The 26,438-nt window shown below is 54.3% G+C and overlaps 1 protein-coding gene across 1 annotated transcript; it reads left to right on the plus strand.

The window, feature by feature from the left end:
* Positions 1-381: 381 nt before the first annotated feature.
* REEP4 (receptor accessory protein 4) lies at positions 382-25,639 on the plus strand. Its single transcript, XM_032800894.2, has 8 exons — positions 382-1,005; positions 7,243-7,315; positions 8,022-8,098; positions 8,815-8,935; positions 21,015-21,128; positions 22,125-22,257; positions 23,641-23,825; positions 24,124-25,639. Exons 1-8 carry the CDS (start codon positions 974-976, stop codon positions 24,187-24,189), a joined length of 801 nt encoding a protein of 266 aa, XP_032656785.1. The 5' UTR covers positions 382-973; the 3' UTR covers positions 24,190-25,639.
* The last annotated feature ends 799 nt before the right edge of the window (positions 25,640-26,438 follow it).

Here is a 26,438-nt window from a genome sequence, read left to right on the forward strand (position 1 = left end):
ATGAGATTGGATTTGCAAAAAGGCCAAAGTTTTCAAAAGCAGCTGGAGGCAAATCAGTTTTCAGACCCCTGGGTCTGAAATGCAGAGCCACCGAGCACCCGCAGCTCCTAGGGACAGCTGGGGGTCTGGTGGTTTATATGTTTTGTGTTCCTATTTTTTATTTATTTATTTTTATTTAAAAGGCATTGGACCCCGCTCGCTGCCATATGAACAATTAATTCAGGGTGAGGTGCACCGAGTTCTCTGTCTATTGCTGACTTTGATCAGAAGGGGGAGCAGCAGCTGCGGGAAGCAAAGGGCCCCTGCAGGCAGAGGGAGCCATCCCTGGCCCTTTTAAGAGCAAGGCCCCTTTAAGGAGCACTTCCTGCCTCGTCACGGCCTATGCACCGCCCGGCTCGGCTCTGGGGTTGGGCGGCCGGCTGCAGCCTGCGACATTCAACTGGCTGCAAACTCCGCCTCGGCGCACCAGGAAGGAGCCTGCAGCCGCCTAGCTTGGGCCGGCGCAGGGAGCAGCAGCCGGGGCGCGCAGAACCTCCCCCTGCACCCCCAGGGCTTGGCAGCCGCAGCCAGGGGTAGGCAGAGCATCCTTTTCCCCGCCCTGGGTGAGCAGCGGGCAGAGCCCGGGGCAAGGGGCAGCCCGTCCGAGGATGCCAGGGCCAGTTCAGAGCTAGCCAGGGCCATAGGGGCCAGTCGGAACAAGTCAGCGGCAGGCCCTACCTTGCACCCCCTCGGAGGGAAACTGGCAGCAGCCTCGAGAAACCAGCCGAGCAGGGCCCCGCTCTGCCCGAGAGACACCCAGCGCAAGGCATTCCTGCGGCGTTAGCTAATCCAGAGCCCAGCCAGCAGCACCTGCCAGGCTCCGCCGCCGAGATCTCTCCCCCTCTCCAGCGCTCCGTGGCCACCCAGCCTGCTGCTCCCCGCAGGAGCCGGCTGTGCTCCGCCCGCAAGCCCAGGGCCCCCTTGCTGATGCGCCATGGTCTCCTGGATAATCTGCCGCGTGGTCGTGTGAGTATGGTGCAGAGCTGGTTGGCTTGTGGGGAGGGGAAGGTAGACTCGCCCTTTGACCAAACCTGGCATCTCTTGTGCCACCTGACTGCGTTTTGGGGGTCGCTGTCGGGGGCATGTAAAGTCACACTGTGCTTCGGTGGAGTGCAGCCACCTCTGCGGTAGGAAGGGGTACTGTGGGAAGGGGGTGCTGCCTAGGGTGGAGGTGGAATTCTAGCAGATACAGGAACAACCCCCCAATTTATTGGTCACAGAAGTGGGGGGGTGTCTTAACTTCCCTAGGCGGGGCTCATGTCATTCAGCGTCTCCTCTAGAACAAGTATCAGAGGGGTAGCCGTGTTAGTCTGTATCCACAAAAACAACAAGGAGTCTGGTGGACTTTAAGGTGCCACTGGACTCCTCATTGTTTTCCTCTCGAGCAGCGTACCTCGACTGTTTTGATACCTGGGACCAGCTTGCTGCCTTCCTAAACTGTGTCAGGGAGATCTCAGAGACCAGTCCTGGTCTGTGTACCGGTCATTGAAAAACACTGCTCTAGGAGACCCACCTGGAGTAGGTGGTATGTACAGGTGCCTTGGAAGGAATATGTGCTGAGTTGAAACTGCTGGGACTTAAATCTGTGACCTCAGGATAACTGAGTGTTTCAGACCAGCATGAGAGAATCCTAGAAATGTAGCACTGGAAGGCATCTCCAAAGGTCATCTAGTCTAGTCCATCCCCCTGTGCTGAGGCTGGGCCAAGAAAATGTAGATGGTCCCTGACAGGTGAGATCCTGTCCTGCTTGTCATATTTGACTTTTGTCTGACCCAGTTTGAGATGTCTCACTTACCTTTCCTCTACCTCTGGGGTTGGCTTGAAATAAACTATAACACAAGGAAAGCATTTTGGTTTGAGGGCTACCCACAAAATATCCTGTGCGCTTTAGCCAGCATGTAGGAAAGCCAGACATCAGCTTTCCTACATTCCCAATAGCCTCCATCTTTCTCTGTCACTCTGCTGGTGGACATCTGTGCCCCTTGGGTTCCCGAGACCCCCTCTGAAATGGCTTCTGAGTTGTCAGTTCTTGGGACTCAGTCCTGGGTTCTATTCATGCCTCTGCTATTGAGCTGCTGGGTAACCTTGGGCAAATCACTTTGCTTATCTGTGCCTCAGTTTCCCTCCCACCCTGTGTCCTGTCTATGTAGATGGTACACTGTCGCTGTATGTGTGCACACCCCTATGTCCAGTGGGTTTCCAGTCTCTCCTGGGGCCTCTGCAGGCTATGGGCATATAAATAACCACTGCAAAGTGGAACCTGGAAGCACAGACTCTGCTGTTGGAAATCCATTTCAAGGCTGGTGCAAAGGGAGTTCTAGAATTGTTTGTTGAAAAGAACACTTGTTTAACAGCTGGTGTAACAGTCAAAACACCTGTTCAACACCATGTCTGTTCGGGTGGCGGGGAGGAACCTAACTTGTCTCAAATTCTAATAGCAAATCCAATTCTTTCATATGTAGCACCCCAAGGAAAGGGTCAGATGATGAAACAAGGACAAAGTATTTCCAAAAACTGACCTTTTTATTTGTGGTGTCTGTTCTGACTTATTGAATATTTAGCCAGTTGGTGCAGTCTGCCTTCAGTTTGGCACCTTTCACCTCTACCCAGTCCTTGGAATATGTGCTCTCCCTCCCCTTCCCTCCCCTCCCCTACTCAGACAACAGCCACCCAAAAGCAATGGCTATTTCAGATGGGCCCTGCTTTCTAAAATAAGGGAAAGTATCCTTCTTTGCTGTGGCATTCCACATAGCGCCCATCAGGAGCTCCTGGCATTTGGGCAGATGTGCCAGCTAATCTGATAGGAATCTCATTAGTAAGGGAGTGTTCTTTAGCAGACACTCATTATGTAGCACTACTAGTGAAAGCCCTGCATGCTTGTCTGTGTGTGGCAGGATGTCCCAGACAAATCCGTTAATTTCCCCCATCTGGTAAGTGATCTCGGGTCACAGACTACATAAGCTGGATCACGTGCCAGCTTCCTGTCAGGGCTCCAAAGGCCACAGGTTAGGGCTTCGGTGTGCTAGGGATGCACCCACATGCCAGAGGTGAGGCCAGGGGAGCTTGGGGAGCTGCTAAAACACAAATTGTTGAGTCATTCACTATGGTAGGAGTTGAAAAGTGCAGCTGGGCCCTTGTCTGTACTGGGGATTTTAACCTCCAGTGTAGCTCCACACCAGTGGACACATGCCATGCGGGGGCCTAGGGGGCACTGGTGCAGCTACATCTGTGGCTGTGAACTCCTGTGTAGGAGACAGCAGGGTGGATTTGATTTAAATCATGACTTAAATCACTGGTCAGGAAGACTTGATTTAATCATGGATTTCTACATAAGAGTGCATTCTTGTTAGCTGTTACCAACCTGAAGATCCTGCATGTTCAGACATGTTCCTTTCATCATCTTCAATGCAGCTTCCTCCTGAGAAGGAGCACTTCTCATGATGTTGTTTCCTTGGAGCAATCAGGCCTTGCATTACTTTGTTGCACTGTTGGCATTTTGTAAGCATGCCTGTCTTACCCACAGGTAGAGGACCTTCATTAAAATATTTTCAAACTGGGTCTCTTTTACGGCCTGCTGCCATTATAGGTTTTCCCTTCTAGTGAGAGGATGGATGGTATGGTAGATCTCAAATCAATGAAGTCTACACTCAGAAAGACCTCAAGTCTTCTGGAATATACTGTTCAAACAGTTTCACTTTTGTTTCTGCCTGTCCCTCCCTTCTCCTGTTTATCTCCAGACTTCTTCTCCTTGTCCAGATCTGTTCTGTCCCCAACAATCTTCTAGTCATTGAACTTTTTGAAACTTTGCACTTTTAGAGAGAGGTAAGGGTTTGACTCTGTGTACACAAATTTGCAGAGGGACAATAGGGTTGAAGTCTGTTATTTCTCACCTCTATATATTATTTATTTAAAAATATTTTTGCTGTAAACAAGCTTGTTATCTCTGGAGACATAAATCCACAGTTTGAGAACTGCAAAACTAAGCATCTCTGATGGTATCTTCTAGACTGAGCACTGAGTCCCATTGGGTCGATAGAAAGATTAATCTTTCTAATCTATATAGAAGTCCCTGGAATCTCAAAAGATTGGGTCCCTAATCCATGAGCTATTGGAACTTGTTTAAGAAAAGTTTTGTAAATATTACCTGAATATATTGTCTCATACTATCGAATTAGAATTTATAATCCCTACTCCATGATGAGATATCTGAGCTACAATGTATCTTAATTAACACTTACTTTAGATAGGTTTTTCCTCAAAAAGCATTTTATCAAAATCCGATTTAAATTAAAAAAAAAAAAAATCAGATTTTTTAAATCATTGGCTTTTATCCACCCTGGGAGACAGTAATAGTGACCCTGGGAAGAACTTGTGCACCCCTGTACCCAAGACACACGTCATAGAGCTGCAGTTTCCTGAGTGTGGGGGAAGCTGCTTGACTACTGCCACTTGGCCTGGTTTTGCCCTCCGGCTCATAGGCTTGTGACAGTTGCGAGTTAATGTGTAACCTGGACACTGTGGGCTGGGGACTCTGCAAGGACAGACAGCACGGGGCTGGTAGCTCTGAGTTTGCCCTTAAGGCGAGAGAGGCTGTAGAGTTTGCAGAATACTATGTTCAGGAAGGGTGGGGATAGAGAAGAGAGTCACCTCCCTGAAGAGCCATTGTTGGTGGGGCCCTCTCTGGTAATGACCTGCCTCATTGTGCATCACAGCTGGGGTTGACTCTGGGTGGGGAGTGCTGGGCCCAGCTGTATACGTATGGCTTGCCCCCAATGGGAGGTAGCCTGTGCAGTGACTTCCCAAAGCGGGGCTGGGGGATGGTTTTACTGTGGCCTTCCCATCTCTCTGCCATATGTGATGTGGTAGCAGACAGCTCCAGAGCGCAGGCATGAACAGACAGGTTGCAGGAGTAAACATGTTTAAATAGGACTGTGGCCAACCTGTGTAGTAATGTGTTTTTTTTCTTGCCAGTGTGGGCTACCTCCTGGCCTCCGCCTCTAGCCGGGCTAAAGCCAGGTTCTCAAATGTGGTTATGAGGGGCCAGCGTAGGAGAGCAAAGCTGGGATACAGCCTGTATTTATATTTGGTTACCTGGGTGTAGGCAAGGGGCCCTCTCTGGCTGGGAGCTAGAAGAAGCTGGTAGCTGAGCTTTCAGAGCTAAGCATATCTGCCCTGGTGGGCTGGCATGGAGAAGCCTGTGCATTCTGGTTGGACTAGCAAAATGGAGTGCGTGCTATGGGCTGAGTCTAGCAAAGTGGTTTGGGCTGGGGCTCTTATGCCCTTACGCTAGCGGACAGAGCTCTGGACTGTGACTCGGGAGACTTGGGCTCTGTTCTCAGCTCTGCCACTGGCCTGCTGGATGACCCAGGGCAAATTGCTTCACCTCCCTGTGCCTCACTTTTCCCCATCTATAAAATTGGGGGGTTGCGGTCAATGTTACTGACGTGGTTTTTTAAAGTACTGGGAGATCTACAGATGAGTGGCTGGTACCTGCCCGGTAAGGCAGCATTGGCAATGTACTGCAGACCAGACTCCCCATCGCTTGTTACACCTGGAATCCCGGTCATCCTGACACATCCTAACAATCCGCGTTTATGGCCTTTTCAATCTTTGGAGCCCCATGGTAACCCAGCACGCTTCCAGCCCTTCAATTGCTATCTCTGGCTCCGGTGCCATCTGGGTAAAGCAGCAGAGGCCAGACGTGCATGTGCCTGGACTCGGAGAGGTACCTGCTGATCATCTGGGGGAATCTCAGGCCTTGGTGTAGGCTCAGAAGGGTGCAGGGGATTCATTTGGTGGTGGCAGGAATGCAGTGCAGCGGGGGCTGGGTTCGGGATGAGATCTATGTGTTTGGATTTTTTAAAATAAATTTCATCTGAACGAGACACATGGGAATAACTGGGAGAAGTGCAGCTACTGCTGTGGGGGGGCTGGCTGGTGCCGTTCTCTCAGGCTGATTCATGCTGCCCACACGGCTCTGCAGCCTCGTGCGGACTTTACTGTTGCTCACTGCTGCCGCATTACAGGAGCCCTCCATCTCCTTGCTCCCTATCTCTCCCTGTGCCCTGCTCCCATCTGTCCCTCTCCACTTCAGCACTTCTGGCAGCAGGGCCAAGTTCCCGGAGGCCAGGTCCTGCCCCATGGGCCGTCTCTAGCAGTGTCCCTCCCCTCCCCCACAGTGTGTTGGAACCTGTCAGTTCCGGTGAGGCAGTGCAGCCTGATGCCATCCTGTGATTTAGCAACAGCCCGTTGGACTGGCTTGGCTTGTGTAACCAGGAGCCGGTGTGGCAGGCCAGGCATGTTAACTAGCCATGCTCCAGGTGTGTGCTCACAGGTGTCGTCACACTGATAACAGGGAGGGGAATGCAGTCCAGAGGTAGGATGCTGTGGATGAGACTGATACACTTCCTGCTCCAGCCTCCAAACTCTAGGGTGTGTCAGGGAAATAGGACCTGAAATCAGACTCCCCATTAAAGGGTGCCTGGATGGGGGCAGGACATGACCCAGATTGAAGGGTGGCAGAGGTAGAACTATGCTACAGAACAACCTGCCACCAGCTCAGAAAAAGGGCTTAAATCCTGAACACACCGCAGCCCCGGTCAGGGCAGTTGCCTGACAAGCTGGATTTACCTGAGCTCTCCTGTCGGCTTGGTGCTTTGTCTCCACTGCCGTGATGTTTGTGAAATGGGGTGACCTGAGGAGGGCTGGTGCACGTGGGCCAGGTGAGCGTGGGCAGGATGTGCAGTATCCTGACCTGTCAGTGCTAATAGCTGTTCCCTGCTGGGAAGTGGGTGTAGCCCTCAGGATCGCCTGCAGGCTCTGAGGAAGTTGTGCTGCTCTGGCTAATTACTGGCTTGGCTGGTATCTGTCACGGGGTTCAGACGATCTGCCTGCCTGGGGTTCTTGGGAGGTGGCCCTGTGTCACAGGGAGCTGGCCTGGATACAGGCTCTACTTTCCCTCCCGGTACCACCCCTGAGTCCATCCCCCTGCATCTTTCTTGCTGCCAGTCAGTTGCCATCTCATCTCACTGCCGCTCCAGAGGGAGAGAAGTGAAGGTTCCCTGGGCAAAGGCACTGGGGCAGCATGGTGCTGGAGGCTGTGAAGGCAAAGCTGCGGAGCAGAGCCAGGCAGTACTGCTTCTCTCTGCTGGCCCTGCTCTACTTATGGTGGCCAGCCTGTCTCACCCCCTCTCTCTGTTACAGGCTGGTGTTCGGAATGCTCTATCCGGCCTATGCCTCCTACAAGGCAGTGAAAACCAAGAACATCCGGGAATACGTGAGTATGAGGAGCGTAGAGTCCGCTCTGAGGAGGCTTCTGTGAGTTATTTTGTGTCCAGGCACAGGAGACCTGGTGGGGAGGTGACCCTAGGGAAGAGACTAGGGAGGCAGATTACCTGGGGGGCCGTTGTTCCAGACATGGAAGCAGCAGGGCTGATTTCCCTGCCCCCCTGAGGCTGGGCACAAGAGGGCAGTGGTGGGGGTGCACAATTGGTTTGCTGGGAGCAGGATTGAGTGTGGAGAGGCTGAGCGCCTGGGCTCTGATCCCCACGCTATGTGCCTGTCTCCCACTCTGCTGTGGGGATGGTGACCCAGGCTGACCCTGTGGGGTGGTGAGGATGAACTCGTGTGTGAGGCACTAGGCATGTTTTTTCCAAAGGGATTAAAATCCCATGGTCCTAAACTCGAGGGCTGGTATGTGATTCTGCTGCTGTAAAAGCCGTGCCCCCTCCAGCAGCAGACTGGCAGTCTGACCACTGCAGGGGTGGAGAAATGTGTCTGGGGGCTTGGACCTGAGGGCTAATAGCAGGTGAAGGGCCCTACTTCCTTTGTGAAGGGCAGGTAGGGCTACCCCAGGGCTTGCATGGCAGCCCGTCCCTCACTTCCTCTGCTGGCTCTGAGCCCTGCAGGCTGGCATGGTTATATGCAAGGGGAAGGCTCTCAGGGTCCGTGCTGGCTAACCTGCTCCCCCCCCGTTCCTGCAGGTCCGCTGGATGATGTACTGGATTGTGTTTGCGCTCTTCATGGCTACAGAGACCCTCACAGATACATTCGTTTCCTGGTAAGGCACCAGCCTTGAGGGCCCTCTCCTGGTGGGCATGGGTGACTTTCCTGCAGGAGGCCTTCTGGACCGTACAGAGCCCACTGCAGGGCCATACTCTATACAAGGGACTGATACTTCAGAGTGATGTCACTCGGAGCATGCCTGAGCCTAGCCATCCGCTGTAGGGAGGTGGGATGGGTTTATGGCTTCTCTTACCCACAGCTGCCTGTCTGCCCACTCATATTCTAATTTCTGTCCTGGGACATGGCCTCGGAGGGTCTGCAAATGCCCTTTGATCCACTGCCCCATGCCAAGGGGAGGGAAAAGGAAGGAACAACTCCCTCCACGCCATCCCAGTTGTCCGTTGGTCCATCTGAATCTTCTGCATGTTTGCCACCACCCTGTGGGCTTCCAAGCTCCTTTCTGTCCTGCTTTAGCAAGGGTGGAATTGATTGACTCTCTCCCTTCATGCCTATTCCATGTGATGCCCACTGGGGACTCGCTGGGCCTGATTGCAGGCTGAGGCTGGGGAGCAGCTGTCCTTTCAGTCCAGAAGCAGAAAGCTCCCTGAAATTCCCCACTCCCCCTCTTGGTGGACAGGACCAATCAGGGTTGCAGCTGCCAAGTTGCTCGGCATTGAGCCATCTCGCCATTAGGGTGAATGGTAGAGGTATGAGGTGTTGGGCTCTGGGGGGTCCGGGTACCTTCTCACTGCTGCATTCTCAATCTGGCAGGTTTCCCTTCTACTATGAGATCAAGATGGCATTTGTCATATGGCTACTTTCCCCCTACACCAAGGGAGCCAGCCTGCTCTACCGGAAGTTCGTGCACCCCACGCTGTCCCGCAGGGAGAAGGTAACCGGTCACTTGTCCCCACGCACTCGCCTTGTTTCTGGGGTTCAGCAAAGCTGCCATCCCTCTCTCAGGTAGCTGCATTGTTAGCACTTAAAGTGAGGGGCTGGCTGGCCATGCTGATCAGAATGGAGGCAGGTGTTGTGCAGCCTTTCTGCACCCTGTTCTCCCAAAACCCCTCAATCCTGACCCACATCCCGCTCACTATTACAATTCAGAGCCCCAGCCATAGTTTTGTTTTTAAAAGCCAGCAGAGGTCATTCTGACCATCTACTCTGACTTCCTTCACAGTACAGGCTAGTGAACCTCCACAGGACTTCCTGCATCCAGCACATACCTTGTGATTGAGCTAGTACTTTTTCTTTATTTAAAAAAAAAAAAAAAATGTTGCTCAGTCCCAAGTGAGTCAATCCCATTTTGCTTTTGCGTTGCGCCCCCGGCCGATTTCAGCCAGGGGCACTCATGATAGCAGCGGACAGTACAGAGGAGGAGAGATAACCGTCATCTCATTGCCAGTTTTCTCTGGCAGTAGACGGTACAGAACGACCAATAACCATCTCTGCTATCATTGCAAAGCAAGTGAATGCTCCTGTGTAGCGTGGAGTATCGCCTCTCTCTCCACAGCATCCAGTACACATACGGTGACAGAAAAAAAAAAAAAAAAAAGCTGAATGGGCTCCATGATTGCCGTGCTATGGCGTCTGCCAGGGCAATCCAGGAAAAACGGCGCGAAAGGATTGTCAGCTGATGTTTTCTTGGAGGAAGGAATGACTGATGACATTTACCCAGAACCACCAGCGACATAATGATTCAACCCAGAATTCCAAGGGGCGGGGAGACTGCGGGAACTATGGGATAGCTACGGAAGAGCTACCCACAATGCAATGCTTCAGAAATAGACGTTAGCCTCGGACCATGGACGCACAACGCCGAATTACTGTGCCTAGTGTGCCGCATGAAATTGAATTTATAATATCAGTTTTATAAAACCGATTTTAGCTAATTCGATATTATCCCGTAGTGTAGACGTGGCCTAAGTGCTGGACCGACTCAGAGGCTGGGTTAATTGTAAAGGCTGAGAACTGCAAGGTGGGGATGGCTGAAGTATCTTATCTGGCCACTGGGTGGGGAGCGGCTGCCTAAAGCCGGAAACAGCCAAGGTGGAGGTGATCAGACTGGCCTGCTCCCCAAACCAAAAGCAGGTCCAAGCCTTTATTGGGATGGTGGGTACTATCGAAGGTTCGTGCCCCACTTTAGCGCCATAGCCGCCCCCCTCACTGAGCTGAGCAAGAAGGGAAGCCAGACAGATGGTCTGGACCGAGCAGTGCCAGATGTCTCTCCGAGCGCTAAAGGAGGCTCTGGTTGGTGGCCCAGTTCTAGCAAACCCAGACTTTGACAAGCCCTTTATGGTGTTCACTGACGCCTCAGACATGGGGCTAGGGGTGGTGTTAATGCAGGAAGATGAAAGGGGAGAGTCACCCCATCGTGTACCTGAGCAAGAAGTTGCTACCCGGGAGCAGAACTATACAGCCATCGAGAAGATGCTTGGCCATGGTGTGGGCCCTTAAGAAACTGAAGCCGTATCTCTTTGGTAACACTCACCGTGTACACGGACCACTCTCCCCTGACCTGGCTGCACCAGATGAAAGGAGCCAACGCCAAGCTCCTGAGTGGAGCCTGCTCCTGCAGGACTATGACATGGACGTGGTCCATGTGAAGGGAAGTGCCAACCTGATAGCAGACGCGTTGTCCCAGAGAGGGGCCCTGAAGTTCCCAGGTCACTGGCAGAGTGACCCGCTCAATTCAGTCTCAAAGAGGGGAGAGATGTGATGCAGTAGGGACTGTCTGTGTGGGGGATGGAGAGCCGGGGAGGACTTTAGGTGAGGCACAGAATCTAAGCCTGTAACCTGAGCCAGGTGAGGGGAAGGGGATCAGCACCTTTGCCCGGGAAGCTGGACCAAAGAAGGGGCTGGATGGGGAGGTTAGTTCAGTTTCGGTTTTGGGCTGAGTGTTGGAATTCAGGGAATCTCAACTGGGAACTATGCTTCCTGAACCCCCAGAAGGACTTGATTGAGGGTCCTGGTTGTGCCTCCAAGCTCTGCTGTAACCTGCATTCCTGTTGTCCAATAAACCTTCTGTTTACTGGCTAGCTGAGAGTCACTGAGTGTCCCGGGAAGAGAGGTGCAGGGCCGGACTCCCCATACTCCATGACAGGGACAACAGCAGAGATTTTAAGGTCAAGACCAGACGACGAGCAAGAAAGTGGCCAGGCGCTGAAACGGGACCAGGTGTAGCCAAGACCTAAAGTGGTGGGATCATGTCGGTCATGCCAGGAGTCTGGGGATGACGAGCAGTGCATGCAGAACTTGTCAGATGAGAAAAGCCATAGGGCTTTCGATGACTTGTGTGTCGCTGCAAGTGCTACGCCTCCATGCCTTTGCGGACAACAAGGAACACGAGAGTGAGAGCTGCCCGGCTGGTGTAGAAGAGTCAGGTGGCCTAATTGCAATCTGGGAGCTGGCAAGGGTCTCTTAACAGCTACCGCCAAGTCGGTTCTAGCCAGTTTGGAGAGGAAAGCCAACCTATTGGAACTTGTGTTATGTTTTTTTTTGCAAGGCCATAATAGCATCATTGCTGCAGAAAACCGTGACTCTGAGAGCAGGTAAGGACTAGCATGAGATGGAGTGGCTCTGGGCTTTTCCAGCTTAGCTAATGAATTTGTGGCTCAGGAAACCCTACCACAGGGAGTCTTGACAAGGCTAAGGAGACAGTTTCTAATGAAGGTAATCCTCAGGAGCAGAAGTTTTCTCTGGAAATGTGGGGTTGGGGCCCCTGCTGTAGGGGCCCTGGAAAATTGGGTCATTTGAGGCCCTAGGATCCAGAGTTAGGGCCTGCGAAATGTGGTTTGGTGCCCTGGAATTTACCTGACTTTGGGGCCAGCCTGCAAATGCTGGGTTTTGGGCCCCAGGGTGAGGGGCTCTGATATGGGGTTTGGAGCCCCAGGAGTTAGGTGCCACTGGAAATGGTCAGTTTTGGGTCCCTGGGTAGGGACTCCTGGAATTGGGGAATTTGGGCCCCTTTGTGTTTGGGGCCTTCATGGGAATGGGAGTTTTGGGGCCCCTGGTACGATAGGGTCCCTGGAAATGGGGTTTTGGGGCCCCAGGGTTAGGGGCCCTGGATATTGGGGATTTTTTGCTCCTGGTGTTTGGGGCCCCCTGGAAATGGGGTTTTGGGCTCCCTGTGGTATAGGGTCCCTGGAAATGGGTTTTGTGGCCCAGGGGCTGGTGCCCCTTGGAAATGTTTCCAGCCTCCAAACTCTAGGGGTGTCAGGGAAATAGGCCTGAAGATCAGAACTCACCCAGTAAGGAGTGCCTGGATGGGGCAGGACATGACCTCAGATTGAGAGGAGTGGGGGAAAGAGGGGGGGGGGCGATGAGGTAGAACATATGCTACCAGAAACAACTGCCACCAGCTCAGAAAAAGGGCTTAAATCTGAACACACCGCAAGCCCGTCAGGGCAGCTGCCTGACAAGCTGGATATTACATGAGCTCTTCCTTGTCGGCCTTGGTGCTATTGTCTACCACCTTGCCGTGATATGTTTGTGAAATGAGGCGTGACCTGAGGAGGGCTGGTAGCACGTGGGCCATGTAGCAGTGGGCAGGAAATGTGTCCGCAGTAATCTCGGACCTATCCAGTGGCTAATAGCGTTCCCTGCTTGGAAGTGGAGTGTGAGCCCCTCAGGATCGCTGCGAGCTCTGAGGAAGTTGTAGCGCCTGGCTATATTACATTGGGGGCTTGGTCTGGTATCGTCACGGGGTTCAGCGACGATCTGCCTGCCTGGGGATTCTTGGGAGGTGGCCTGAAGTCAACAGGACGGCTGGCCTGGATACCAGGCTCTACACTTCCCTCCCGGTACCACCCCAGTCCATCCCCCTCTCTTTCTAGCTGCCAACAGTCAGTTGCCACTCATCTCACTGCCCGCTCCAGAGGAGAGAAGTCGAAGGTTTCCCTGGCAAAGGACACTGGGGCAGCATGGTGCTGGAGGCTGTGAAGGCAAAGCTGCGGAGCAAGAGCCAGGCAGTACTGCTTCTCTCTGCTGGCCCTGCTCTACTTATGGTGGCCGCACTGTCTCACCCCTCTCTCTGTAACAGGCTGGTGTTCGGAATGCTCTATCCGGGCCTATGCCTCCTACAAGGCAGTGAAAACCAAGAACATCCGGGAAAACTGAGTATGAGGAGCAGTAGAGTCCGTCTGAGGAGGCTTCTGTGATTATTTGTGTCCAGGCACAGGAGACCTGGTGGGGAGGTGACCCTAGGGAAGAGACTAGGGAGGCAGATTACCTGGGGGGCCGTTGTTCCAGACATGGAAGCAGCAGGTGATTTCCTGCCTGCCTAGGCTGGGCACAAGAGGGCAGTGGTGGGGGTGCACAATTGGTTTGCTGGGAGCAGGATTGAGTAGTGGAGAGGCTGAGCGCCTGGGCTCTGATCCCCACGCTATGCCTGTCTCCCACTCTGCTGTGGGGATGGTGACCCAGGCTGACCCTGTGGGTGGTGAGGATGAACTCGTGTGTGAGCACTAGGCATGTTTTTTCCCAAAGGGATTAAAATCCCATGGTCCTAAACTCGAGGGCTGTATGTGATTCTGCTGCTGTAAAAGCCGTGCCCCTCCGCAGCAGAACTGGCAGTCTGACCACTGCAGGGGTGGAGAATGTGTCTGGGGGCTTGGACCTGAGGGCTAATAGCAGGTGAAAGGGCCCTACTTCCTTTGTGAAGGGCAGTAGGGCTACCCCAGGCTTGCATGGCGCCCGTCCCTCACTTCTCTGCTGGCTCTGAGCCCTGCAGGCTGGCATGGTTATATGCAAGGGGAAGGTCCAGGGTCCGTGCTGGCTAACCTGCTCCCCCCCGTTCCTGCAGGTCCGCTGGATGATGTTACTGGATTGTGTTTGCGCTCTTCATGGGCTACAGAGACCCTCACAGATACATTCGTTTCCTGTAAGGCACCAGCCTTGGGGCCCTCTCCTGGTGGGCATGGGTGACTTTCCTGCAGGAGGCCTTCTTGGACCGTACAGAGGCCACTGCAGGGCCATACTCTATACAAGGGACTGATACTTCAAGGTGATGTCACTCGGAGCATGCCTGAGCCTAGCCATCCGCTGTAGGGAAGGTGGGATGGGTTTATGGCTTCTCTTACCCACAGCTGCCTGTCTGCCCACTCATATCTAATTTCTGTCCTGGGACATGCCTCGGGGGTCTGCAAATGCCCTTTGATCCACTGCCCCATGCCAAGGGGAGGGAAAAGGAAGGAACAACTCCTCCACGCCATCCAGTTGTCGTTGGTCCATCTGAATCTTCTGCATGTTTGCCCACCACCCTGTGGGCTTCCAAGCTCCTTTCTGTCCTGCTTTAGCAAGGGTGGGAATGATTGACTCTCTCCCTCATGCCTCATTCCATGTGATGCCCTGGGACTCGCGGGCCTGTTGCAGGCTGAGGCTGGGGAGCAGCTGTCCTTTCAGTCCAGAAGCCAGAAACTCCCTGAAATTCACCCACTCCCCCTCTTGGTGGACAGGAACCAATCAGGGTTGCAGCTGCCAAGTTGCTCGGCATTGAGCCATCTCGCCATTAGGGTGAATGGTAGAGGTATGAGGTGTTGGGCTCTGGGGGTCGGGGACCTTCTCACTGCTGCATTCTCAATCTGGCAGGTTTCCCTTCTACTATGAGATCAAAGATGGCATTTGTCATATGGCTACTTTCCCCCTACCAAGGGAGCCAGCCTGCTCTAACCGAAGTTCGTGCACCCCACGCTGTCCCGCAGGAGAAGGGTAACCGGTTCACTTGTCCCCACGCACTCGCCTTGTTTCTGGGTTCAGCAAAGCTGCCACCTCTCTCAGGTAGCTGCAATTGTTAGCACTTAAGTGAGGGGCTGGCTGCCATGCGATCAGAATGGAGGGCAGGTGTTGTGCAGCCTTTCTGCACCCTGTTCTCCCAAACCCCTCAATCCTGACCCACATCCCGCTCACTATACAATTCAGAGCCCCAGCCATAGTTTTGTTTTAAAGCCAGCAGAGGTCATTCTGACCATCTACTCTGACTTCTTCACAGTACAGGCTAGTGAACCTCCACAGGATTCCTGCATCCAGCACATACCTTGTGATTGAGCTAGTACTTTTTCTTTATTAAAAAAAAAAAAAAAAAAAGTCGAAGGTGGCTGGTGCTCCCTTGAGGCCGCAGGGCAGGGTTAGAAACTCATAGAGCCCCAGAGGGGTGATAAAGGCCGATTTCAGCCTGGCATCTGCGTCCAGCGACACTTGCCAGTAGCCCTTTATAAGATCCATGGTGGTGAGGTACCGAGCGCCTCCCAGCTTGTCTAGGAGCTCATCAGACTTGGGCATGGAGTAGGCATCAGATACAGTGATAGCATTAAGCTTTCGATAGTCCACACAGAACCGGATCGACCCATCCCTTTTGGGGACCAGCACCACTGGTGAGGCCCAAGGGCTGACAGACGGCTGGATCACCTCCAAAGCCAGCATGTCCCTGACCTCTCTTTCTAGGTCCTGGGCAGTTTTCCCGGTGACCCGAAAAGGGGAGCATCTTATAGGGGGACGTGACCTCGTCTCCACCTGGTGGGCAGCCGTCAGTATAGATGCAGCACCCTTCTGATCTCAGCTTGCTGGGCCAGGGTCAACTGATCAGAGAGGGGAATTGCCTCCAGGGAGGAACCAGGTTTTGTCCCAGGGAATAGATCCACTAAAGGGTCATCTCCCTGCTCCTCCCAATGTCCACACACGGCCAACGCCACATTTCTCCCTGTCATAGTATGGCTTCATCATATTCACATGGTACACCCGGCAGTGATGTGCCTGGTTTGACAGCTCCACCACATTGTTTACCTCATTTAGTTGCTTGATAACTTTGAAAGGCCCTTCTCATGCAGCCTGGAGCTTTTTTCCTCATGGGGATGAGAACCATCACCTGATCCCCAGTGGCGAAGGTGCGGGCCCGGGCCGTGCAGTCATACCAGACCTTCTGCTTCCTCTGGGCTCGGGCCAGATTCTCCCTGGCCAGGCCCATGAGCTCGGCAAGTCTTTCCCGGAAGGTCAGGACATACTCCACCACCAACTCTTCATAGGGAGTGGCCTTCCCCTCCCATTCGTCTCTCAGCAGGTTTAGGGGGCCCCCTTACCTGCCTTCCATACAACAGTTCGAAAGGCGAAAACCCAGTAGATTCCTGGGGTACCTCCCTGTACACGAACAGCAGGTGAGGTAAGTACTTGTCCCAGTCCTGCGGGTGCTGGTTCATAAATGTTTTTAGCATCATCTTTAGCGTCCGTTGAACCTTTCCACCAGCTCGTTGGATTGGGGGTGATATGCTGAGGCCCAGTTGTGCCGAACCCCACATTTCTGCCACAAGGACTGGAGCAGGGCCGCCATGAAGTTGGACCCCTGGTCCGTTAAGACTTCCTTGGGGAGCCCCACTCGGCTGAAAATGGTCAGCAGCGCATCTGCCACGGTGTCTGCTTCGATAGAGGACAAGGCCACCGCCTCGGGATAGCGAGTGGAAAATGTACCACCACCAGAATGTATTTCTTCCCCAACCGGGTCATCTTGCTGAGAGGTCCCACTATGTCCATGGCCACCTTCTGTAAAGGTTCTTCTATGATGGGTAAAGGCCTCAAGCCGTTTTCCCCTTGTCCCGGGCCTTCCCCACCCTCTGGCAGGGGTCACAGGATTGGCAGTACTGTCGGACATGGGTAAAGACCCCAGGCCAATAAAAGTTCTCTAGCAGCGTGTGCCTGGTGCGCCGGATCCCTTGGTGCCCCGTGAGAGGGATGTCATGGGCCAGGTACAGTAGCTTGTGATGAAACTTTTGGGGAATCACCAGCTGCCTCCTGATCCCCCATGCCTCTACTTCCCCTGGGGGAGCCCATTCTCGGTACAGGAACCCCTTCTCCCACAGGAACCTCTCCTTGCAACCTCCCCTCATGGTCTGTACCTCACTGAGGTCAGCCCGGTCCCTGGGCTTCCGCAAGGAGAGATCTTTCTGCAACTTGGCCTGGAACTCAGCAGCTGGGACAGGGAAGGGGACCTGCTCTCTCTCGCTGGCCGGGTCTGAGGCCACAGCCTCTCTGAGCCGTGTCCCTGGGCGTTCCCTCCCCGCCAGGTTAGGGTCCTGCGCCTCGGCAGAGTACCTTCCCTGTTGTCGGGGCGCAGTGCCCCTCGCCGACTCTGACTACAGTTCACGACCAGGGCACCTCGGGCATCACTTGGCCAGTCCTCAAGGTCCCCCCCATTAATACCTCTGTGGGCAAATGTGGGTGTACCCCCACATCCTTGGGGCCCTCCTTGGCCCCCCACTTCAAGTGTACCCTCACCACGGGCACCTTGAATGGGGTCCTGCCCAGGCCCATCAGGGTCGGGTAGGTGTCGGGCACCATCCAATCTGAGGCCACCACCTCAGGCCGTGCCACCGTCACCTCTGCGCCCATGTCCCAGTACCCAGTGACCTCCCTCCCATCTACCTCCAGGGGATCAAGGCACTCTTTCTGGAGGGGCAGCCCCACACCCACCCTGTAAACCAAAAACCTGGAGTCTGGAGCATCCAGCCCCCCAGAGGAGCTGACCTGGGAACCTCCTCCCTCCTTGGCTGCCATCCCCCCTTTCCTGGGAATGTTGCCCCTCATCCGACTGGGTCTTTACCCAGTCCACCCTCTGCGGGTCGGGTCTGCTTGGTCTGTCCCTGAGCTTGGGGCACTGGGCCCGTATGTGGCTTCGCTAGCCACAGTGATAGCAGCTCATGTCTCGTGGGTCCCCTCAAGTGGGTCGGATGGACCTGATGCTGGATGTTCCCCTTTGGTGGGGGTTTTCCGTAGGCCCCCCCGCTGGGAGGTCCCATGATGACTTTCTGCGTTGAGGCAGGCCTGCTCCTTCAAGACTCCTCCCTGTTTATCCCCTGCCTGACTGTCCACAAATTGGTCGGCCTGCGTGCGGCGGGTTCTCCGGCTTCTGGTTCATCAACCACGGCCTCAGGTCGGACGGGCACTGCTCGTACAGGTGCTCTAGTATGAATAGGTCAAGCAGGTCCTCTTTAGTTTGGGCCCCAGCTGTCCACTTGCAGGCATACCCCTTCACCTGATTGACCTGTTGTAGGTATGTGACCTCATGGGTTTTACGCTGACTCCGGAACCTTTTCTGGTACATCTCAGGAGTCAGCCCAAACTCGCGGAGCAGGGCCTTTTTGAACAGTTCGTAGTCCCCTGCCTCCGCCCCTTTCATTCGGCTGTACACCTCCACGGCTGTGGAGTCCAGTAAGGGGGTGAGAAACAGGATCCTGTCTGCAGGGTCAACCCTGTGCAGCTCACAGGCATTCTCAGAGGCCATCAGGAAGGTATCTATGTCCTCCCCCTCCTTACGCCGGGCCAGGAAGTACTTATCAAAGCTCTTTGAAGGCTTGGGTCCCCTCTCACTCACCGCAGCCGGGGCCCCGCTGCTTCTCAGCCGGGCCAGTTCCAGCTCATGCTGGCGCTGGTTCTCCTCGTGTTTATGCCGGTTCTCCCGCTCCTTCAGTTCTTGCCTCCTTAACTTGAGCTCTTCCCATCTCAGCTCCCTGTCATGTTCCATCCGCATCCGTTCCAGGGACGGGGAGCTCCGCCGGGATGATCCCCTGCTGGCCACCGGGTCAGCGTGCCCTCGGTATTCACTGGGCTTCCCCCAACCCCTCCCCTAGGTATAGGTGGACAAGGTCTCGGGGTGTCCTTGGCAGCAGTCTGGCCCCTCCCAGCCGTATCAGGCCCCGGGGCCCAGGCTGCGTCCGCTGGGCAGCTTCCCTCAGGGACTGAGTTGGTTCACCCAAGCGATCCTTCTCCTCCAGCTGAGCAATTAGCTGTTCTTTGATGGACCTCCCAATGCACAGCCCCCTCTGCCTGCACAGCTCCACCAGGCCTTTCTTAAGGCGCTTAGCATACATCTTCCTGCTGGCCACTCGCCAGCCTGTGCTCTCAGCTTCCCACAGGTTCCAGGGAGACCCCTCTCTGCCAGGGTCGACCTGCAGACTCCTCTGCCCCTGGGACTGCTCCTGCCATTCCCCCGGGGGACCCTGTTACTGCAAAGTCCTTTGCTCTGCTCTGGTCACACACTCCCAGGGGTTAATTACCTTCTGAAACCGTCATTCTCTGTCTCTTCAGCCCACCTGGTCCCCATCAATCCCCCTTCATTTTGCTGCTCCTCTGTCACTTACTGCAGGAAGCACTGTTCATGGGGTGCAGTCGATCCTACCACCAGTTGTCACGGATTGTGATGAACTGGGACTGTTCTTAATGTTTGTTCTGAATACTGTGTTGGTGCTTCAGTGTCCCCTAGGCAGTTCTTAAGTATCTAGGTGGTGGGATAAGGGTGTGTGATTGCTGCAGAGCAAAGGGCCAGTTGTCACGGAGTCCCCGGGCGATGCTCTGGAACTGCTCCCCACTAAGCCAGTCAGGACTTTGGGGAGCCTCCTCTCCCTTGGAGCAGACTTGTTCAGGGCAAGAAGCTCACACGTCTTCACCTCCTGGGTCTCTCCTTGGAGCATTCAGCATCCTCTGCCCCTCCGTGGGCTTCCCACAGCGAGCCCACCCAGGCGGGGTCCTGGGGAAGCCACAGGGTTCTGCACCCCCACTTTGCAGTCAGACGTGACTCTCAGCCAGCAAAACAGAGGTTTATTCGATGACAGGAACAGGGTCTAAAACAGAGCTTGTAGATACAGCGAACCAGACCCCTCGGCCGGGTCCATTCTGGGGGGCAGTGAGCCAGACCCCTAGGTCTGCACTTCACTCCTCGTCCCCAGCAAGCTCCAGACTAACCACCCCCTCCAGCCCCTCCTCTCTGCTCAGCTCCTTTCCCGGGCCAGGAGGTCACCTGATCCCTTTGTCTCCAACACCTTCAGTTGGCACCTTTGCAGAGGAGGGGCCCAGGCCATCAGTTGCTAGGAGACAGAGTGCCAGGCATTTAGGTGCACTGGCCCTTTGCTCTGCAGCAATCACACACCCTTATCCCACCACCTAGATACTTAAGAACTGCCTAGGGGACACTGAGGCACCAACACAGTATTCAGAGCAAACATTAAGAACCGTCCCAGTTCATCACACGGATTATGGGGGACTCCAGCCCTGCACCCGTCTTCCTGTGATGCTCAGCCAGCCAGTAAAACAGAAAGTTAATTGGACAACAGGAATGCAGGTTACAGCAGAGCTTGGAGGCACAACCAGGACCTCTCAATCAAGTCCCTCTGAGGGTTCAGGAAGCGTAGTTCCCGGTTTGAGATTCCCTGAATTCCAACCACCCAACCCAAAATCGATTTTGTCCAGCTTCCCGGGCAAAGGTGCTGACCCCCCCCTCCCCCCACCTGGCTCAGGTTACAGGCTTAGGTCCTGTCCCTCACCTAAAATCCTCCCCGGCTCTCCCATCCCCCAAGCAGACAGTCCCTACTGCATCACAGTCCCTCAGTCCTGCCCTGTAGCACTGCATGTTATTACACTCCTGGGCTTCTCCCACACAGCTCTGCCAGTGCTCCTCTGCCTGACCTGCTGAACTCCCTTTAAATCCATTTAAAGGTCCAGTTCCTTGTTGGGGCTTTATTCAACTTCCTAGGATCCTGAACTTCCCAGCCCTAGCGAGGTGGGGCATGTGTTAGGGGGAGCAGTAACAGGGCTGTGTGCAGGATTCCTGCATGGTTCTCGGTATACAGATATAGTTGCATGGACTCTGTATCTCTGTCACCTGCATCGGAAGGAGCCAGTTCCGCATGAGTGGAAGACATGGCCCCGTGGGGCTCATAGCTCAATAACTCCTCCCAAACAAAGCAGTGTGCAGAGTAGGATGGCAAGGCGAGACCCTGGCTGGAACAAGGTAGCGTTGCAGTTGAATTTAAGGGGTACAGAGCTCCCAAGGCCAGGCGGGCATTGGCTCAGGCCTCTCCGCTGGCACAGCTTTGGAGGGTTCCTGGTGCCCTTGTGTCTTGGAGCAGGTGGTTTCCTCTTCTTCCTTCCCAAGGTGGGATTTGGGCCTGGGCCTGGCCTTTGGGAATGCTCACTGTGCTATGTCTCTGCAGGAAATCGACCTGTACATCACCCAGGCCAAGGAGCGTGGGTACGAGACTATGGTGAACTTTGGCAAGAAGAGCCTCAACATCGCAGCCACAGCTGCCGTCCAAGCTGCGGCCAAGGTACCTGATCTCACTGGGTGATTTGGGAGGCTGTTATGGCCATGGAACATCCCAGTAAAAAATCAGCAGAGCTAGCAGATGCCAGTGAAATCATGCCAGGGTGTGGACCAGGTGCTTGGGGCTGCTGTGTGGCACCTACACGTCCTGGCAGCTCGCAGCCCTAGCGTTCCAGATGTATGCCCAAGTTACTGTTAGTTTACCGTGGCTTTGAGGTTAGGTTTAACCCCACAGTCTAGCCAGAAACTCACTGCTCCTGGCCCTCCAGAGGTAATGCTGCCGCTCTCCTTGGACCAGCATGCCCCTGCCTCTCTGCACCTCTCACACAGATGCGGCTTTGCCTGTTTTTCCTGTTTACTAGGTGCTTATTAAGCTGGATTCCACTGAGCTCTCCCGTAACCTTCCCCACCCCCAGTGTCAGAGGCAAGTAACATCCTGCTAAGAGGCCTCCTACCAAGTGGAAAAATCAGAGAAATAATCAGGCTTGGCTGCCCAGGAGCCAGGTGTTTCAAAGCAAGCCTGTGCTGCTGAGGGGCAAGCACCCAGGACTGGGTTCTGTTCCTGACTTGCTGCAAGTTCCCTCTCTTCTTTGACTGGGTCCCTGTCTACCTAGCGGGCACCCACCTGGTAAAGCATTTTGAGATCTCTAGGTGAAATGTCACTTAAGTGCCTGTGTTTACGTGGTAAATGCCAACCTGACCTCTGTTCAGCAGGGTGAACCACCCCCACCCAACAACCCAACTGGAGTTATGGGCTGTCCCAGCTGTGTTAGCCCCCATGGGGCAGTACTTTGCATGAAGCTTCCCCTGAGGCTCCGTTCTCTGCAGGAGTCACCTGGCTGTGGTGTGACTAGCCCCTTGCCCCTCCTCACCTGGGTGTTTGAGTTGCGGCAGCAGATCTAGGTGGTCTGACCTGCCACTGCAGCCCGGTGTGTGACTTTGACTCAGGGTGTCCCTGACCTGGTCTCTCTCCATTTCCCCCATCCCGTTTGCTTGGCAGAGCCAGGGAGCCCTGGCCGGGCATCTGCGCAGCTTCAGCATGCAGGATCTGCGCACCATCCCTGACGACGCCCCCGTGCACTACGAAGACCCCTTGTACCTGGAGGAGCAGGAGATGAGGAGGCGGCCAATAGGTGAGAGGCGAGAGCGGGGAGGGGAGGGGACTAAGTTCTGGGGATCTAGGGTTTGTAAAAGCTCTAACTTTCCTGGCCACTGAGATGGAGATATGGGGGAGGGGGGACTGGAGCCAGGACTCTGCTGAGGAACTGAGCCCAAGGACTGTCTGAGGTTTCCACCTCCAAAGGGGCAGTGGGATCAGGCTGGCAAGGGAAGGGCTGCATGTCTGGGCAGGAGGAGAGCTGCTCCACACTTGGAGGAGGAGGCAGGGTGGGTTTGTGGCCAAACTCCCCTCCGGCAGCAATGCTGCTAGTGTCGGGGGTCAGGCGGGCCTCCAGCATCTCGTAAACTGGAAAGAGGGAAGGTGCTACTTAGAAAGCCTTGTGGGAGATGGACCCTGTGTACAGGATTTGGGGTGAGTGAGATTCCAGAGCTGGTCCGAATGGTGCGGCACTGGCACTGGCTGGAAGGGGGCAGACCAGCTCCTGTGTAGAACGTGCTTGCTGCATGTATTGGATGTGGGAGCACCTCTGCAGGGGCGGTGGGTAGAGGAAGGGCAGATGGCTCAGGGTGAGGCCTGGGACTGAGTTGGGAAAACTGGGTTTTATTCCTGGCATCGTGGTACTGGGTGAGTCGCTCCTGGTGTCTGCCAGCCTCAGTTTCCCCACCTGGAGGATGGCTCCCCAGATTAATTGGTGTCAGTAAAGCACTCTGCTGTGCTCTGACAGAAGGTGCTAGAGAAGAGCAAAAACTGAAGCCCATAATGGAGACAGCATTGCCTCATTGCTGGAAGGCAGTATGGCTTAGTGGATAAAGCACCATACTGGGACTCCAGAGAGCTGGGTTCTACTGGCCTGCTGTGTGACCTGGGGCAATTCACTGCACCTCTGTGCCTCAGTTTCCCATCTGTAAAATGGGGGATAATGGTAATATCCTCCTTTTGTAAAGTGCTTTGAGATTTAGGGATGAGATGTGCTAATAAGAGCTGAGAGTTAACAATATCACATTGGCACAAACTAAAGTGTTAAGGGAGGAAAGGAGGAATCTCTCTGAAAGGCTCCTCCTGCCCAGTGCTCAGCGTAGCAACCAGAGCGCTATGCTTGTCTCCCTGACTTTTTGGCTTTCCAAAGCCCCTATTACACATCTGTGCTCATGGCAGGCAGAGGGACTTGGAGCGATCCTGGTTCAGAAACGGCCTCTGCTAATTAGCAGCTGTGGCAAGAGAACATTGTGAAAGGCAGTGGAGGGTTCAAAGCCTGCCCTCTTGCCAGCGTGGCACTTGGCTTCTAAAGAGATGGGCATGTGCCAAGGGCCACAGCAGGGATCTAGTCCCACCCCTGTGCCATGCACTGATCCAGCACTGGGCTTTCTCTCCACCCCCATTCCCCTGCACCCAAAAGGTTACAGAATTGCCTCGGCTGGCCAGCTGCCTGGGCACGAGAGTGATACGGAGGAAGAGGAGTGCTGGTCGGACTCCCAGATCTCTCCCAAGGCTCTTCCCCGCAGCCGGGACTTCGCGCTGTCCAAAACAATCTCCAGGAGCCAGAGCCTGCGCGTCGTGAAGAAGAGACCCCAAGTCAAAGAGGTGATTCAGGCAGGCTGTGTCCTGCCTTGATGCACCAGCCCTGCTGTCCTGGGAGACCCATGGGCCGGGAGCTGTGCCAGTGTCTGCCCCTGGGCTTCGGTGCTGGGGAGGGCTGTGCCCTTGGGTGCAGGGGGAGGTGGAAGCCTCTGTTTCCACCATTATCGCTTCTAAAGGGCACCCTGGCTGCTTGGGGGGCAACTCAGCACATGGAGCTGCCTTGGGAGAAGGGAGTTAATGGAGCGATGTTGGTGGGGCAGGTGCATCAAAGGAGGCCTGACTTGCTTCTCCTCCCTTGCAGGGCTCTTCCAGGCTGGTGCGGGGCCGGGCGAGGAAGAAGACGGTGCAGCCGGGTCAGGACAGTTAGTCAGCCTGCAAGAGCTGGGCTTCACTGGGAATCTTAACCTGACGTGATTTGGCTGCCACGCCAGGGGTGGCACCTGTCTCCATGTGGCCATGTGCCACTTCCTGCTACATGCCTGGCAGAGGAGATAGCTGTTTCTAATGGGGCAGGAGGTCCCCATACACCCCACTGTAAATATCTTGTCCCTCTCCTGTCCTAATAGGTCCCTGTACCTTCCTGTCAACTTCCTGCTGCTCTCTCTGCCCCAGAAGCTGCCTCTACGCACAATGGTTCCCTGGGTGTAAATAGCCCAGCGCCAGGCCTGCTGTACTCTGCACATGGGGTTCAATCTCGACTCCCCTGCTGTTCTGCTGGGCCCCGGCATGAATCCTCCATAGCTGGGTTAGTGGCACTTTAGACCATGGAGCTATTCTCCTGAGCTACTTCACGTGCCCTGTCGCTGTCCCAAGGTGAAAGGGCCCCCCCGTGCCTCCATCGATCTGCTGCAGGTCAGCTCCAGTGCCTCTGACACCTCCTGCTACCATCCTCCCTCTGACCCAGGCAGTTCTGCCTGCCCAGGGGGGTGTCTTACATCCCTGCAACTAGTCCCATAGGGCAATGACTCTTGTTTCACTCAGGGTTCTCTGCTGTCTGCCACTGCCCAGCTTGGGAGTGCTCTGCACCACCCGGTGTGCCTGAGCATCCTGGGCGGATGCAATGAATTGCTTTCTCTCCTGCTTGTGGGTCAGGAGTTGTGGTGAGTAGCAGCCTGGACCAGGCCCAGGAGGGTCACAGGCATGCTGTGTCCTGGGTATTGCATCCTCCTGCTCTGCAGTCTCTAATGCACAGGTTTGGGGGGATATTTTATTTGTAGAGTAACTAGCAGTTGCCTTATGGAATCTGAGTGAACCTCTCCAGTCCCTCTGTTCCCAGGGGTCCACCATGGAACGTTTGTGGCTGAAATGACTGATGCTTTAAGCCAAGCAGAGCGCTTCTGTGAGCCGTCAGCTCTCCAGAGATGTCTTTGATCAAATGATCCACGTCTGAATGGAATGTACACATCAGCCCAGAGGCTCACTTAGTTACTGTCTTGGTGACCTCTTCTAAACATTCCAGCCTTATCGAAAGGCAGAGGTGTGATGCGGTGAGAACTTCCCCTTCTGTCTCAGTTACACGAAACCAAAGACCTGAAGTGCCAAAAATCTCTGTGCTCCTTTGCCTTTAGACCCAGAACACAGCGCTGGGAGCTGGTCACCTCTCTGCCCCTTGTGGATTTCTGTAGCCACCCCCATCTTCCCTGACTGCAGCTCAAAGATCAGACCCTCCACAGTCTTGCCTCAAATCCTTGTTACTTGAAAACTGACTGACTTGCGCTCTAGCCCCACTTCTGTGTCCTTCACCCTCAGCTGGTTTTTATGTTAGATCCTCATGTATAGAGCTTTTGTATATTTAAATACATGAACTTGTGAAATGAGCTGGTCTGCAAGTTTCTTTTGAGTCAAAAATTGTCCCCCCTCAAGAATAAGCATGGAAGTGTGGCCTGCAGGCTTAGGGTCCTGGAGTTGGGGTCCTTTAGCAACCCCAGCTGCCATGTCTGTGCAGCACACAGGGACTCCAGAGTGAAGTATTGTTACTGCAACTGTACTCTTCCCACACACCTTCTAGTAGAGGGTCTGAAATGCTTCAGACACCTGCTTTCTCCCCCACTCTGACTCTCTCTAAGGTGGGTATTCCCCTTTTGTAGATGGGGAAACTGAGGCACAGAAAACCAATGATAAAGTCGTACAACGAGTACCACTTTCTAATCACAAGTGAGCGCTCTGCATGGGATTGAAATGCTGCTGGCTGTTAAGACATGGTGCTGTGCTGGGAATGAAATTTTAGTCTAAAAAATCATCAACACAAATCCACTGTCATGGGCAGAAGTGGGGTGGGTGGGAGTCTGTAGGTAGGGCAGCAAATGCTCCTGTTTCGGCTGAGATGAATCTCACACCACTGCCTTGTCCTTGGGGTAGAACCAGCTATGCCCCAAGGACAACTGTTGTGTCTCTCTTTAAAGAGTTGAGGCCAATGCTAGGAATTGCACTGGTGAGCCTTACTGGAGCTAGGATGAGATGACTATAAAGCTCCTAAATGGAAGTGACTTCTACAAAACAGCACAACTTCTAGATAGGAAAATATGCTACAGGTACTCTGTAGTATGTCCACAAAATAGTGGATAAAGGAATACCAGGTGAAATTGCTTCTTTGGACTTCCAAGGGGCCTTTGGCAA

Source organism: Chelonoidis abingdonii, chromosome 2, assembly GCF_003597395.2.
Source record: "Chelonoidis abingdonii isolate Lonesome George chromosome 2, CheloAbing_2.0, whole genome shotgun sequence".
Taxonomy (NCBI): domain Eukaryota; kingdom Metazoa; phylum Chordata; order Testudines; family Testudinidae; genus Chelonoidis; species Chelonoidis abingdonii.